The 17,502-nt window shown below is 40.0% G+C and overlaps 1 protein-coding gene across 4 annotated transcripts in view; it reads right to left on the minus strand.

Annotated features, from left to right (window-relative positions):
- The window catches only part of OS9 (OS9 endoplasmic reticulum lectin), a 23,518-nt gene extending 6,223 nt beyond the window's left edge, over positions 1–17,295 (minus strand). For 3 of the 4 annotated variants that reach the window (XM_019657673.1, XM_019657671.1, XM_019657672.1), the window contains exons 1-5: positions 16,934–17,295; positions 16,319–16,495; positions 15,398–15,461; positions 15,191–15,267; positions 14,912–15,010 (exon numbers count right to left, since the gene is read on the minus strand). In XM_019657673.1, the coding sequence (XP_019513218.1) occupies positions 14,912–15,010; positions 15,191–15,267; positions 15,398–15,461; positions 16,319–16,495; positions 16,934–17,095 (579 nt within the window). In that variant the 5' untranslated portion in view covers positions 17,096–17,295. The remainder of the gene's footprint in view (positions 1–14,911; positions 15,011–15,190; positions 15,268–15,397; positions 15,462–16,318; positions 16,496–16,933) is intronic. The other variant, XM_019657670.1, reaches the window with a different exon arrangement.
- Positions 17,296–17,502: the final 207 nt, after the last annotated feature.

The following is a 17,502-nucleotide window of genomic DNA, read 5'->3' on the forward strand; positions in this document are numbered from 1 at the left end:
CTGTTCCCCTTCCCCAATTCCCCAACACTGTGCCCCTTCCCCAACGCCCCAATAAAATCTAAAAAAAAAAAAAAAGGTCAATTCATAATGTTAAAAAGTTCAATTTATGAGGAAAATAATTTAAGTTACATGTTATTCTTTGTCTTCCTTATTGTCTGTCCTTCCCATGTAGAGCAGGAATTTTTGTCTGTTTTGTTCACTGAAATATCCCTAGCAACTAGAACAGTGCCTGGCACATAGAAGCACTTAATAAACATTTGTTGAATAAATTAACATATAGTCTGAAGATACATAAAGCAACAATTGACAGAATAATAATGTATAATTGAAAGAATAAAAAAGAATAACAGACAAATCAATGGAGACAAATCACTAAGGATACAAAAGATTTGAACAGCACGATTAACAATCATGACAGAGATACAGAAAACACTGTACCTAACAATAGAATACACATTCCTTTCAAGCACAAAGAAACATTCACAGAAATTGAAATATATGGACTATACAACAAGTCTCAACAAATTTAAAAGGACTCAAATTAAATGATACAACCATAAAAAAATTCTATATAAGATATATAAGATAATCAGGCAACTTGAAAATATTATTTGATGACAAGTAATTACTGTTAATTTTTTAATGTGATATGGTATTGTGCTTATGTCTTAAAAAGAGCTCTAATCTTTTAAAGGATAAATATAGAAAATTTATGGATGAAATTACATAATGTCTGTACTTTGCTTCCAAATAATCTGGGAGTGAAGGAGGTGGTGGAAGGAGGTAGGCAAAGGGAGAGATAACATGAGACTGGCCATGTTTGTTGAAGCTACATGATACACAGGGGCTTATAGTATAATTATCTCTGATTTATATATTTTAAATTTTCCATAGTAAAAATTTTAAAAAGAAATTTTTAAATATACATAACCTGTACCCAGAAATTATACTTTTAAGATATATTTACACATGTTAACATGTATAATGTAGTAATCTTTTGTGATAACAAAAAAGCTCTGGATGTACTGCCATTGAATGATCTCTAAGAATTAAGAATTATTGTCAAGGATGTGTGTTTAATATGCTGTATATTGTGTGTAAAAGGAAAAGGAAATAAAGATTTTTAGTGATCTTTCTTTTGTAAACACACAAGAAAGGATAGAAGGATACACAATAAACTAAGAACAGGGTAGAAGGGTAAGGTGATGGGGTGAGTGGGAGGGCAGGATGGGAACTGAGCAGATAGGAGATAAGCTTGGGAAGGAGAATTTTCATTGTACACCTTTTTATACTTCCTGGATTTTGAACCACAGGAAAGTATCCTTTTAAAAATTAGATAAAGAAGTTTAAAATAGCCATTAAAAAAAACTTGTGAGAAATATCTAAAGTAGTACTTGGAAAGAAATTTATAAGAGATGTATTTTAAAAGAGGAAAAGGTGAAAATGAATGAGCTAAGCATTCATTGCAAGGAGTTGAAAAAAGAACAGCAAAATAAACCCCCCAAAAAGTATAAGGCAGGAAAATAAAGACTGAGTGGAAATTAATAAGATAGAAAGCAAATACAATATAGAGGCTCAACAGAGCCAAAAGTTGGTTCTTTGAAAAGACTAATGACACTGACCTCTGGTGAGACTGTCCAATAATAAAAGATAGAGGCAAAAATAGCCCGTGTGGAATGAAAAGAGGGGTCTAATTACAGATGCTACAGAGATTAAAAGGATACTAGAAGGATATCATGAACAACTTTATGACAATAAATCTGAAAAAATCAGATGAACTAGACAAATTCCTAAATAATATAACTTGCGGGCTGACCGAGTGGCTCAGTTGGTTAAGAGCTCTCTCATGAGTATGAGCTCTGAGCAACAGTGGTTCGAGTCCCGCCTGAGCTGAGCTGCCGCTGAGCTGCCAACAGGTGGCAGGATGGCTCAGCTAAAAAAAAATTAAATTAAATAAAAAAAAATAATATAACTTGCCAAAACTAGCCCAACTATTAATAGAAATAGAAAAAAACTTGAATATTCCTAAAATTACTAAAGAAATGAATCAGTACTTTAAAATCTTCACACAAAGAAAACCTAGACAAAGATGAGGTTGCAAGTAAATTCAAGCAAATATTCAAAAAATAAAGAATTGCTATTTACACACTCTTCAGAGTATAGAAAAAGTGAGAACATTTTTGAACTTATCTTTTGAGGCTAGCAAAACCTTGTTACCAAAACATGATAAGGACAGTACTAGAAGACAGTCACGGGGATGTAAAGTACAACCTAGGGAGTATAGTAAAAAATACTGTAATAACTATGTATGAGAACTAGACTTATGGGGCGGGGGGAGAATCACTTGATAAGTTACATAAGTGTCTAACCACTATGCTGCACACCTGAAACTAATATAATATTGAATGTCAACTATAATTCAAAAATAAAAAAGTTTTTTTAAAAAAAGACAGTACTAGAAGAAAAAATTTACAGAGCATTATCTCTCAGGAGATATACAGGCTTATCTTGTTTTATTGTGCTTCACAGATATTGTGTTTTTTTACAAACTGTAGGTAAGGCCCATCATCAGCAAAAAGATTATGACTCACTGAAGGCTCAGGTGATGTTAGCATTTTTTAGCAATAAAATATTTTTTAGTTAAGGTATGTACATTGTTTTTTGTAAAGACATAATGCTATTGTACACTTAATAGACTACAGTATACTATAAATATAACTTTTATGTGCACTGGGAAACCAGAAATTTGTGACACGCTTTACTGCAATATTCACTTTATTGCTGTGTTTAGGAACCACACTCATAATATCTCCAACATGCCTGTATACAAGAATCCTTTGAAAAAGTAGCAAACTTAATCCAGCAAGGGATGGGCAAGAATAATACATCTGACCAAACTGGGTTCATCTTAGGAATGCGAAATTGGCTTAACATTAGAAAATCAATAATTTCAAATGAAAGTTTGGCTTAATATTAGGATATCAATTTAGTACATTAGTTTAAATCAATTTCATATTAACCAATAAATACTTGAAAAGATGATTGTTAGGAATCAATAAAACACAAATTAAATTCATAGTGAGATACCATTACATACCCAATAAATTAGTAAAAATTTAAGTTTATAATACAAGGTCTGACAATTAAGTTTGTAAACTTGTTGCAGCAATGTTGCTAACCTTTTTTGACATCAGAGGGGTTATTCATTATGAATTTGTACCAACTGGACAAACAGTTAACTAAGTTTACTATTTGGAAGTGCTAAAAAGGCTGTGTAAAAAAGTTAGATGAGGGGGGCTGGTTAGCTCAGTTGCTTAGAGTACAATGCTCATAACACCAAGATTGCCTGTTCGATCCCCACATGGGCCACAGAGCTGCACCCTCCACAACTATTGGGTTGTTGGAAAAGTCATGACTTATTTTGTCTATGTTTTTCAAAGGTCATTTATTTATATAAAGAGCAAAGATCAATCAATGATATATTGCCCATTTTGTCCAATAACCTTTTGCCATCTTTCAGTGAGCTTCATAATACCTCATTCATAGAAAGACCTGTCTTTATTTGTGAAAAACTGAACAAGGTGCTGATTTACAGCCTCATCTGAATTGAACGTTATACCACACAAGGAGTTTTGAAGACAGCGAAACAAGTGGAAGTCTGATGACGCAAAGTCAGGCAAGTATGGTGGGTGTGGCAACACACCCCATCCAAGCTCCAATAATTTTTGACAGGTGATTGAACTGGTGTGTGGTCTTGCGTTGTCGTGATGGAACACAACTCCTTTACAATTAACAAGCTCTGGACGTTTCTGGATGATGGATTCATTCAAACTGTCCAATTGCAACAATACACATTCAAATTGATTGTTTGGTTCCTTGGTAAGAGCTCGAAAAACACGACACCTTTAAAATTCCACCACACTGAGAGCATAACCTTCCTCTGATGAATGTCTGCTTTTGATGTCATTTGAGGAGAATCATCACGTCAGGACCAAGACCGTTTGAGCACCACATTGTTGGAAACAATCCACTTCTCATCACCAGTTATCAGTCGCTTCAAAAAAGGATAGTTTTCCTCACGTTTAATGAGCATATCACAGATGTTTATATGTGCTGTCAAATGAACTTCTTTGAGTTCATGAGGAACCCAAATATCGAGCTTGCTTATGTATCTCAGCTTCTTCAGGTGGTTGTGAACACTTGAATGATGGATGTTCAATGTTTCTGCAAGCTTTCATGTCATGTAATATGGGTTTGACTCGATCAATGCCTTTATTTTGTCGTCATCAACCTCAGTGGGCCTCCCTGACCGAGGAGTGTTGTGGAGATCAAAATCACCAGCATGGAATTTCGTGAACCATCGTTGGCACTGATGTGCTTGTACAGCATTGTCACCCTGAACTTTATGCAACTTTTTACAAGCTTGACACACATTCTTCCCTTTATGGAAGTAAAATAGTAAAATATGGCAAAAATGCACAGTTTGGTCTTCCATCTTCAACTTGTAAAACCTCCAAAACTCAACCAAATCCCTCAGTTTTTTTTTAGAATGGAGCTAGAACTGTCAGCTGTCAAATGACATAGCAATAACATAGATGCAAATGACTTAGTACATCCAAAAATGAACTAGTGCCATCTGTCGCAAACATGCCTCATGACTTTTCCAACAACCCAATAGATTGAAACTACTTGAATTGGAGCTGATGGGTCCTAGAAAAACACACTGTTACCCAGTGTGTTTTTAAAAAAAATTTTTTTAAATTTAGATGAAAATGACCTGAACTTTTTGCCAACAATTCACGGCTCTTGCATCACAACAATGAACCAGCTGACATGGCACTGTCTATGAGGGAGTTTTTAGCCATAAACAAATCATTGTATTGGAACACCTTCCCTACTCACCTGATCTGGCCCCCAATGACTTCTTTCTTTAGATGAAGGAAATATTGAAAGGAAGACATTTTGATGACTTTCAGGACATCAAGGGTAATACGACAAGAGCTTTGATGGCCATTCCAGAAAAAGAATTCCAAAATTGCTTTGAAAGATAGATTAGGCACTGGCATCAGTGCATGGCTTCCCAAGGGGAGTACTTCGAAGGTGACCATAGTGATAGTCAGCAATGAGATATGTAGCACTTTTTCTAGGATGAGTTCGCAAACTTAATTGTCCGACCTTGTAACAAATATTGGCCAGGATATGGAATGTTGGGAACTTATACATTGCAATAACAATGTAAATGGGAACAAAAACTTTGGAAAGTATTTTGTATTGCCAAATAAAGTGGAACATGGGCTCACCTTCATATCCTATGACCTAGCAATTGTACTCCTAGATGAAATTCTTTCCAATGAATTTTTTGTACATTATGTTAGAAGGGACTTAAAAAGAATGTTAATGTTGTTCACAACCCCAGTTTTTGGTGCTAGCAGGAAACTGGAAACAATCCAAATGTCCATGAAAGGTCACTGGGTGAATAGATTTTGATGAACTATACAAAGGAACGCTATACAAGCATGTAAGTGGATGCACTGCAGCTACAGCCATCGACATGGATGAATCTCATAAACAGGGTATTGAGCAAAAGAAGACTTCTGTCTATGTACTCTGAATGTTTCTATACAATATGATGCCATTTGTATAAAGTTCAGAAAAAGGCTAAATTAAATGGGATGCATACAGAGATGGTGATACTAAAGAAACGCAAAGGAATTATCTTCATAAGGTAAGGATAGCAGTTACCTCTGTGGGAAAGGGAAAAGAGGGATGTGGTGTGCAGAGGCAGAGGGGCGTTTAAGGTACCCTCAGTGTTCTCCCATAACCTGAGGTGATTAGGTGGGTATCTCCTTTATTATTTCTTACACAATACAGGTGTGTTTCACACAGTTTTATGTACTGTGGTATATTTCACCATCATTTTGTAAATGTGATTAGGAAAAATGGTCACAACATTAAGGTGTAAGAGGAATAATTTACTATGAAGATATCACAGTTCTGAGTTTATATGCACCTAACACAGTCTCAAAATATATGAAGGAAAAATCAAAATTGCCAAATACACAGTGAGAACTTTAACACACACCCTTTTCACCAATTGACTGGGCAACTGGACAAAAAATAAGTAGAAAATCTGACCAACACAATTAGAATCTAGAACTGAGTAATTAGAGAAAATACATGCTTTCAAGCACACCCAGACGCTTTTTTAAAGTTCATAATAAAGAAAGTCAACAATCACCAAAACAATCATTGACACAATGGCATAAAATTAGAAATCAATAGCAATCATATAAAAACAACAGAAATAAACATATTTGTTGACAAACATAATAAGCATAATTCTAAGTAAGTTCTGAAGCAAAGCACAAATCATAATGAAAATGGAAACACCACATATCAAAACTTGAGGGATGCAATCAACATGGTCCTCAGAATGAAGTAACTGACTAGGAAAGAAGACTGTGAGGGAAGCATGCCACATAAGAAGTTGGAAGAATAGTTGCAAATCCTATCAGGACAAAGGGATAAACTCTCTATTATACAAAGAACTCTTATAAATTGAGAAGAAAAAGATCAACAACACATTAGGAAAATGAGCAAAGAATTTGGATGGTTGGGAAAAAAAAGAGTCAAGGAGGAATGAGAAGCAAACAACTCTTACATAAGAGTAAGAGAAATGCAGGTTAAACCATGCTAGGAAATCATTCTTTATCTAATGACTGGCCAAAATCCAAAAGTTTAAAAATACACTGGGTTGGTATAGCTGTAGGGAAACCAACATTCTCATATATTGCTGGGTAACTTGACAGTACATATAAAAATAACACAAATCTAGTTCCAGGAATTTAATCTCCATATACTCTGTAGGTATAACGTTATTCACTGCAGTACTTTTATGTCAATAAAAAAGTCAAAACAACCTAAAATGTCCATCAACAGGGAAATATTTAGACAAATGATGGTGCAAGTGTATAAGGGAATAACAGCAACTATACAAAAGGGTGAGGAAGCTTTTAATACATTGATTTGGAAAGAACTCAAAGATATAATGCTTGTATGTGCATTAAAAAAAAATCTCTGGGGCTGGCCGAGTGGCTCAGTTGGTTAAGAGCACGAGCTCTGAGCAACACGGTCGCTGGTTTGATTCCCACATGGGCCAGTGAGCTGTACCCGAGCTGAGCTGCTGCTGAGCTGCCAACAGGTGGCAGGATGGCTCAGCTGGTGAGAGCACGTGCTCCTAAAAACAAGGTTGCCGGTTTGATTCGCGCATGGGATGGTGGGCTACGCCCACCCTCAACTAAGATTGAACACGGCACCTTGAGCTGAGCGGCCAGGAGCTGCCATCGGGCAGCTGGATGGCGACTGGACTTGGAGCTCAGCCCTCCACAACTAAGACTGAAGGACAACAACTTGTCTGGTCCCCTTCCCCAATTCCCCAACACTGTTCCCCTTCCCCAATTCCCCAGTAAAAAAAAACAAAACTTTAAAAAAAAGGTTTTGGAAAAAAAAGAAAATCTCTGAGTGTATAAAAAGAATCTAACAGGGCCGGCAGAGTGGCGCGTTGGTTAAGAGCTGGCTTGGGACACCAGAGAGCCCCGGTTCGGATCCCACATATGAGGGCCAGTGACACTGCCCTTTACAGCTAAGATGCTGAACAACAGCTCAACTTGGGGCTGGGTTGCTGTGAGTCGCCAGCAAAGGCGTAGGCTGCAGCCCCAGCTGCAGTGGGTTGCCATGGGCTACTGTGTATAGCCAGCAGCCAGCATGAGCAGCCAGCAGCCGCTGTGAGTGGCCGTCCAGAAGCCCGCGACTGATCTGCCTCGCCGGGAAGAGCGCAATGATGGTGCCAACTTGGGCCAGTGAAGCAACGTCTTCCACAACTAGACTGAAGAACAAAAGGACAGCAACTTGCCTGTTCCCCTTCCCCCGATTTCCCAGTGTGTTCCCATCTCCCAATTCCCCAATAAAAATCTTTTTAAAAACAAAAAAGAATCTAACAATGGTTATCTTTCTTACAGAGATGGGAGCAGGCTAATGCGGGAAAAGCGGTGTTAAGAGTTTCCTTTCTATACTTTTTAAAGCATTTCTATATTTGAACTGTGAGAATGTACAATACCTATTCAAAAAATTAAAGAGACTTTTGTAGGTGTGAAAAACCCCAAGAAAGGGCCGGCCGAGTGACTCTGTTGGTTAAGAGTTCGCTCAAGAGTGCGAGCTCTGAGCAACAGCAGTTCGATTCCTGGCCCGAGCTAAGCTGCCACTGACCTGCTAACAGGTGGCAGGATAGCTCAGCTAAAAAGAAATAAAAAATAAAAAACCCAAGAAGTTAGAAAGAGAACACAAAGAGAAGGAAAGAAGGAAGAAAATAGTAAAGATAAAATAATGAAGACGTTAATGAAGTAGTAAACAGACAACAGAGAGGATGAACAAAGTCAAAAGGTGGCTCTTGCATTAATTAGATAGATAAATCTCTGGCAAGACAGATCAACAAAAAGAGAAAAGGCAAAGTCAATATTAGGAATTAAAAAGAGGATGTATTTTCAAAAACAGATAATGAAAAAGAAAACACTAATTTTATGGCTAATACACTTAAAAATGTAGACAACTAAATAACGGCCTATGAAATAATAATTTATTAATGCTTCATGCATAGTAAACCTAAAAAATCTTATAATTATTATAAGTATGACATCAAAAGCACAGGCATTAAAACAAAAAACATAAATTAGACTTTATCAGAATTCAAAACTTTTGTGCATAAAGAACACTATTAAAAGAATGAAAAAGCAACCCACAGAATGGGAGAAAATATTTGCAAATCATGTATCTGATAAGCAATTAATACCCAGAATATGTAAAGAACTCCTAGGGCTGGCCAAGTGGCTCAGTTGGTTAAGAGCTCGCTCAAGAGTTTGAGCTCTGAGCAACAGTGGTTTGATGCCCGGCCCGAGCTGAGCAGCCGCTGAGCTGCCAACAGGTGGCAGGATGGCTCAGCTAAAAAAAAAAAAAAAAAAAAAGAACTCCTACAACTCAAACAACAAAAACAAATAGCCCCATTCAAAAATGGGCAAAGTATTTGAATAGACATTGCTCCAAATAAGATATGCAAATGGTTAATAAGCACATAAAAAAGATGCTCTGCATCATTAGTGATCAAAACCACAATAAGATATCATTTCATACTCATTAGAATGGTCATTATTAAAAAGAAAAAGGAAAATAACAAGTGTTGGAGGAGGTATGGAGAAATTGGAATCCTTGTGATACTGGAATCCTTGTGAAATTGGAATCCTTGTGGATTGCTAGTGGGAATGTAAAATAGTGCAGCTGCTGTGGAAAAAAGTTTGGCAATTCCTCAAAAAGCTAAACACTTCTATAAGGTACACTCCATTCCTAGGTAGATACCCAAAAGGACTCAAACAGACACTTGTACACCAATGTTCATTTAGGCATTATTCAAAATAGCCAAAAGGTGGAAACACCAGAGTGTCCATCTATCAATAGATGAATAAACAAAATATTATTAAATATTCCATGAAAGAAATGTGCCATAATAAGGAATAAAATTCTGATATATGCTATAACATGGACGAAACTTGAAAACATTATGCTAAGTGAAATAAGCCAGACACAAAAGGATAAATATTGTACAATTCCCCTTATATGAGGTACCTAGAACAGGTAAATTCATAGTTGACAGAAAGTAGAACAGACGCTGGGAGAGGAGGAAATAGGATATTACTACTTAATGGGCACAGAGTTTCTGTTTGGAATAATGAAGTTCTGGACATAGATAGTTGTAGCGGTTATACAACATTGTTAATGTGCTTAATAATGCTAAATTGTACACTTAATGGTAAGTTTTATGTTATGTATATTTTACCATAACCGAATAATAAAAACAAATAATAAAACAAAATAATTAAACAAACAAATATGTAAAAAAAAAGACATTGAAAAAATGGGCAATGCACCAAAATCACCAATAAAACATGCACTCCCAGTAACCCAAGGATCCCCTTCTAAGTATTTCCCTGGAGAAGCTCTTGCACATTCACAATGACTACATTGCAAGACTGTGTGAAGAGCAACAGAGTTGAAACCCAACTGTTTCTCAGTAGAGGAATGGTTACATAGACAATGAAACACAATGCAAGCCATTAATATCATTGAACTAGATATCCTCACTTAATGCCACAGATGGCAAAAACACTGATTGGTGAAAACGCAAGTTGATAACACTGATGTATAATTTTAAAACACAAAACAATGTACGTCATCTATGATATGTATATCAGTAATAAAAGTACAAAGCAAGTATGGAGATGGTTGGGGTTGTTCCTGGAGAGGAGGGAGAGGAAAGAAATGAGAGGCTGGGCTTTAACTATATCATTAGCATTATCACCCTTTATTAAAAAAAACAGGTCTGAAGCAAATATTGCAAAATGTTAACATCAGTTTAACTTGGCAGTGGATTTATGGGTCTCTATGACATTATTTTCTCTATGTTTGAAATGTTTCATAATTAAAAATTAAAAAGAAAAAAATCCTAGATCTCTCTGAAATCTTACATAATATAATAATTGAGATAGGGATCCAAATTTATTTAATTCCAGATGGCTAACCAATCGTTCCCAAACCCAACAGAAATTATACATTTTCCAAACACTATGCACACAGCTCCTACCTAGGCATTGGGAAGATGAAACTTCACCATGCCTGCCCTGGAGTGAGGTATTTACTCAATCACATAGGCAATGAATGTGAGTGGTCGGTCACAATATGAGAACTAAAAACGAGAAGCAACCAGGCAGGGATGCCCTCAATTTTCTTTCACTAAAACCTCTAGACTCCCCAGCAAATATAACACCCTTCCATTCTAGTTACAATCCTAGAGCCCCACTCCTCAGGATAACTGCTCTCCTGTTCTACATCCCAGTCCTGCCTACATTCTCTTCTCATTCTTTCTCCTGTACTTCAACCTCTCCTTGTTTCTACTAGGCCCACCCAACATTTAAACATGTTCCCATATTAAAACACAAAACAACCAAGTAGCACCCTTCCCAACCCCACAGCCCCTCTCACTAGCACTGACTTTCCCTCTCCTTCCTATCCAGGCTTCACCAATTTCCTCAACACCTCATCTTCACTGCTCTAGCAAAGATCGCCAATGACCTCTGTCATTAAGTCCAACCAAAGGACTGGGCAGGGGTGATTAGGAATAGAGGACTTAGGAATTTTCATTTGGTCCCCATGCTAATTATATGAATTTTTATTTCTGTGTGCATATTTTGCTTTTATTAAAATAATAACTCCTATGATTACATACAAGCAGTTTTTAATTCTCCTCTTCTTTGAAGGGTCAGATGCAGCCAACACCACGGACCAGTCCCTCCTTGAGTCATGTCCTTCCTGGGTTCCACGTCACCGTGGTCTCTCTGGCCCTGTCTTCTTGGCAAAGCCCCCTTCTGCCCATGCTTTCAATGATGGCTCCCTCAAAGTTCTGTCCCACTTTTCTCACTATCTACTGTTTCTTCGAGGGGATTTTATCCATACCATGATTCCAATTATAACCAATATGTTGATGACTCCCAACCCTCTGTGTTCAAATCAGATCACTCTCCCGAGCTCCAGACCCACAGATCCAACAGCCTCCTCAGATATCTGCACTTGACGCCTATAGCTACTAAAATCATCCTATTCAAAACCAAAATCATTTTCCACCCAACCTACTCCTCTTCCCACTGTACCTATCTCAGAAAAAGGAACCACCATCTAGCCAGTTGCTCAAGCCAGAAACCTGGGAATCTTACTCTTGATTTCGTCCCCTAAATCTCTCCGAAAATTCACCTTTCTTCATCCCCGGGCCACCTTGTTTTCTCATCTGGATTGCTGCAACTGCCTAATTGGTTTCCCAGTCATTTGTTATACTCCAGCCAGAGTGAGCCTTCCACACCAAAACTGAATATGTCGTCATTTTGCTTAAAATACTTCATTGGTTCCCCCTTGTTTCTCGGATTATCCAAACTCATTTACACAGCTACAGAGCTTCATGACCTGTGACTTGTCCCCTCTGGACAACTGCCCAGCTCCCTTCTTCACACCACCTCCCAAATCCCCTTCCCACAATTCTCTCCAGTCACTGTGAATAGCTCTCAAGTCCTGGCATAGGCCATTCCCTCTTGCCTCCTGGCATTTTGCACTTACTATGCTGTCTGCCTGGAATGCCCTCCTCTTCTCTCTCCCACTGCTCTACAGCTGCTGGACTAACTCCTCATCCTTCAACTGTCAGTTCAAATATCACTTATTCCCAGAGGCCTCTCTTTTACCTAGAATTGGTTAGTTCCTTCATTGTATGCTCCCTTACGATATGTACTTCACCGATCAGAGTATTTATCCTGCTTGTTGTGGCTGTTTATTTGTCTGTCTCCTGAGAGTAGGACTTAGTCTCTCAGTCATCACTTTATCCTGAGTTTCTATTATAGTGCTTGACACAGGGCATATGTTCAATAGATATGAGGAAAATACAGTCTTCATCTTCAGTTCTTGGCATACTGAAGTTACAAAGAAGTAAAGAAATGATGAGAATACGATAAAGTGCTATAATAGATTATATGTGTGGATGCTTATAGGTTGCTATGGTCTGAATGTTTGTGTCCCCCTAAAATTCATATATTGATACCCTAACCCCCAATGTGATGGTATTAGGAGGTGGGGCCTTTGGGAGGCGCTTAGGTTATAAGAATGGAGCCTCATGAATGGGATTAATGCCTTATAAAAGAGACCCATGGAGCTCCTTGGCCCCTTCTGCCATGTGAGGATACAACAAGAAGTCTGTGACCTGGAAGAGGGCCCTCACCTAAACGTGCTGGCACCCTGATCTCCAATTTTCAGCTTCCAAAAATGTAAGAAATAAATTTCCATTGTCTATGAGCTACCCAGCCTGTGGACTAAGATATGGATACAGGTGGATGTGAATATATGTATATGAAGTGCTGAAGGAACACAACTAACTTTCTGAGTTAGCCAAGAAAGTTTACCTAAAATAAGTGATATTTGAACTGGCTTGTCATTCATTCCATTCATTCAATAAATAATTTCTGGGCACCTACTTGGTGCCAGGTTCTGTTCCAGGCACTAAGGATACAGCAGAAAATAAGACAGACATTGTCCCTGACTTCCTGGGCTTCCTGAGCTTATTCTAGTGCGGGTAGACAGGGAGAGATAGTAAACTCAAAGAAATAAGATTAATTTCAGGAAATGACATATGCTTCAAAGAATATAAAACACTGTAGGCATTTACCAGGATGGGACAGAAGAATGCACACACGTGCATGCTCGTGTGTGTGTGTGTGTGTGTGTGTGTGTCTGTGTGTATCTGTGTGCCTACATCAGGTCTCACCGTGGAGGTGTCACTGGGATATATAATCTGAATGAGGGGATGTAGCCAGCCATTCAAAGATCCGTGGGGAGATAGAGGGAAACAATGAGACCTACTGGTTAAAGGAAAGAAAGAAGGCCAGTGGGGCAGAAACACAATGAGTATTTATATCTCCAGGCCAGACATCATTGCTAAACTCCAGAATCACACAGCCAACTACTGCCTGGTTACCACCACCACGATGTCCCATAGGCATCTTGGCTTTCATATGCCCAACACCAACCTAGTTTCCTCCTCCAAACCTGCTCCTTCCTACTTTACTAAATGACAATTCCAGTTGCTCATGCCAAAAACCTTGTAGTCATATTTGACTTTACCCCACAGCCAATTCATCAAAAAATCTTATTGGATGTACCTTCAAAATATATCCAGAATCCAACTGCTTTCCACTACCTCCACTGCTGCCACTCTGGTCTGGGTTGAAATATTTGGATCTTATCCTTTGAACAAGGCAGAATCATAGAAAGTTTTCCAGAACTGGGTAGAGAAGTGACACATGCTGATAGCAGCGTGTTGGAGTTAGCTCACACCGGTTCACAAGAGCTAACTGGGAAATTTTCAGCAATGTTGCAAGACAGTTGACATCATGGTGATAGCATTAATTTGACCATGGTGGGAATATTTATAATATGGATACTGGCAAACATTATAAATCAGGGCTCCCCTCTCCATGCCCCTTACCCTACCCTGGTGATCTGGGTGTTCAACATTTACCAGCACACAATTGCATGTGCAGATCTGTATTACAGAAAGGTAATTCTTGTCATGTGGTTCTCTACAGGTGTGTATGTTTGTGAAGACGCATTAGCATCACTTAAGGAACTTTTCCCACCATACATCTGCCTGCCTGCCTGAACTCATTAAGGACCACTAGATCAGAAACACTTGTTAAGAGGCTGTTGGCAGGTGAGAGATGAAGGTACCAAGCATAGGAAAGAAGAAGAGAATTGAGAATTGTGAGAAAAATCTAGAATAGAATGGACATGCTTTGGTATTTATCAGAGAACTAGGTCCCTTTCCTTTATAGCACTTCTCAGTTTGTAATCACAGATTCATTTTTGTGGTTCTTTTGTTAACATCTGTCTTCCTTTCTAGACTATGCATTCTATGAGTGCAGGGGCTGCGTGTTTGCCCACCACTGTATTCCCAGAGCAGAGTCCAATACCTACTGAAGGAGAAGGAAGAATCAATAATGACACTCAGGTTTCTAAATTAGGTGACAGAAAGGAGAAATATGGAAAAAAGAATAAGTGTGGTTGGATGTTTGGAGGAGGCTTGGGAAATGTTGACTAGAAGTGTTTTTGAATATCTAAGTAGTGACATCCAGCTGGCAACTGGAAATCAGAGTCTTAAACTTAGGATTTAGGGTCTGAGAGAGACCCCCATCACTGTAAAATGCAACCCTGCCCTCTTCTGTTAGAATCTGAATTGTTACTGAGGGAGTATCAACTTCCCTCTTTTAAAACTCACCCGAACCTCAGCCTCCCGGGGTCTCCCATTGAGGTCACACTTGGATCCATTGACATAGGTCTGGCTGTGGTAGCGTTTCAGGCGATGCTGCTTTGAGGCCTGGGAAGGACATCAGGCCGGAGGAGGGTGGGCAAGAAAGACAACAAGGAGGAAGAATGGCACGTTGTCCCAATGGTCACCAAGCCCCAAGAAACAGCTAATTCTAACCCTCCCCTTCTTGTCAGGGCTCTTAGTCTGCAGCCAGGACCCCTTTCTCTCCCAAACCCACACTCCTGCCACCTTGGCTGTTTCATCATCCCAGTCGAAGGCCGATTGGTAGTAGCCGAGATAGAGGACTTCACCCTTGATCTCCGAATCTGCAAGAGAAAGCACAGCAAATCATGGTTACTCCCTCCCAAGAGGATTAGGAGGGAGGAGGACTGGGAAGGCAGGTCACCTTCCATGACAGGTCACTAAGGGCTTAGGGAAAATGTACGTGTGAGTCACCTTCCATGTGATACTGCTGGATGTGTCGTCCATAACAGAATTCATATGTCCACCAGTCCTTGGTCTGACAATAAGAAAAATAAACAATCAGGGGGATGGAGTGCAGATGTCTCTTCTTGGAACCAGAATCTCTCCTGGCTCCAAGACACATGACGTCTCACCTACTTCTCATCTCCCTCTGCTTCCACGCTCAATTCACCAGATTCTCAGTGAGGAGGGAGGGCTGTGACTCAGAGAGATACCTATAAAGTCTAACTGTTTTGCACCTGTGGGCTTTTCAAGCCTACCTTTTTAATGATTTTTTAATCCTTTTTGCTCTCCATAAAGATAAGAAATCATGATATCCTTGAAGCACTAAGACCAGGGAAACATAAAATATTAAAATATTAATTTAACTTCCACAACATCCTTGTGCTCTTCTAGTCACTGGAGATATAGCTATGAACAAGAAAAATTCTCTGACCTCATGGACTTACATTCTAGTGCTGGGACTAGACCAAAAAATAAACACACTGATAATTCAGTTAATAAGATAATTTCAGATCACAAAAAAGTGCCATGATGAAAATGAAATAGGATATTGGGGCAGAGAGTGATAAGGACAGGAGGTGATTTTACCAGGAAGGCTTCTCTAGGGCAGTGCCCCTCCTACCCCACACTGACCCTCTTTAGGAACCTGTCTTAGCTTAACCCTTATTTTGAGATCTTCTATCCTAACCCTCTTCTACATTCAGCAAAGTGTCATCAGTGGTGACACTTTGCAAAATTCTTTGCTTCTTTCCTGTCTGTACCATGTATATTCCTTCAATGGCCTTCTGAACTTTGACAAGTCCTCCCCATTCCGGCTTACTCACTGACACTCTGGTTCTCAGATCGAGTTAGTTCCCAAGCCCTCATTCCATACATCCCAGTCCCTTTCACCTTCAGCAGGCAGGGAGCATCTTTCATGGGGCTCAACAACTCAGGGATCCCAGGCCCTTGGTAAGCGGGTGTCTCCTCCTCCCTTTCACGCTGGAAGTGAATAGCTCCAGCTGGCAGGCGACATTCATAGCGCTGTTTGTACTTAGAGGAGACAATCACCACGTCCGAAGCTTGGCTCTGGGGAAGAAGGGAGAATAGGGGGACAGGGAGGCAGAGAGAGGCTAGGATCAGACAGAACAACGAGGTCCCTCTTCAGACCCTGGGGGAAAGCCCAGTCAAGACAGAATGAGCCACAAGTCCTCCAGCTTTGTGTGGCAGGTGACGGGAGAGGACACACCCACTTCTCCACAGGGGCGGAGTCTGGGGGGGCGGTGTTTCGATCGGGAACTAGGACCTGAAGCTGACAGCGGGAAGCCCCACCCCTCCAGTCCCTGGCCCCAGGGGAAATGGGTCTCAGTCTGCGATACTCAAGAGACATCGTAAAACTCCTACCTCCTCTTCCTGATTCTCCTTAGGCTCCCGCTGCTCCCTAGGCTCTCTCCTTAGCTGCCCTTCTTCCTCTACTTTTCCCCCTTCCCTTTGCCCTGAACCCTCGCCCGTTCTACGCCTCCTCACCTGCCCTCCCATGACAGGCAACGGCAGGATCTCGATCCCATAACGCATCTCACTCAGCTCCTCCAGGTTCAGGCTCCCGACACAGCCGGTCAGACTTGCAGGTAACAGAAGCCCCAAAAGCAGAAGCCCCCACAGCCTGGACAGCAGCGTTTCTGCCGCCATCTTTCGTTCCCCTTCTTATCCAGAGCAACTCCTTCCGCCCTACACCTGGCAGCAGCCTCACCACGTCCATTAACGCCCCAAAGTCTCATTGGCTAGATATTCTGTCCCTCTCACTTACCTTATTCCCATTTGTGAACGTGGCTCCAAAGCCCACGGGGAGGTGGATCACGATGATTGGCAAAATCACTCGCTGCGCGTGATTGGTTCGAGAGGCCAACCAATTATCGACGAGATAAGACCTCCTCCCACTCGCTCCCATTTCCAGAGAGGCGTGGTCTATAAGCTGGGCCCTTTTAAGCAGCTTTTCTGTCTTCGCACAGCTGTCACCCGCATCATTTCTTATTACTTTTTTATTTTAGCCTTTTCTTGCATTGTAGCCTGTCCCCACCAGGTGGAGGCTTGAGGCC

The sequence above is a fragment of the Hipposideros armiger genome, unplaced genomic scaffold (assembly GCF_001890085.2).
Source record: "Hipposideros armiger isolate ML-2016 unplaced genomic scaffold, ASM189008v1 scaffold_277, whole genome shotgun sequence".
Taxonomy (NCBI): Eukaryota; Metazoa; Chordata; class Mammalia; order Chiroptera; family Hipposideridae; genus Hipposideros; species Hipposideros armiger.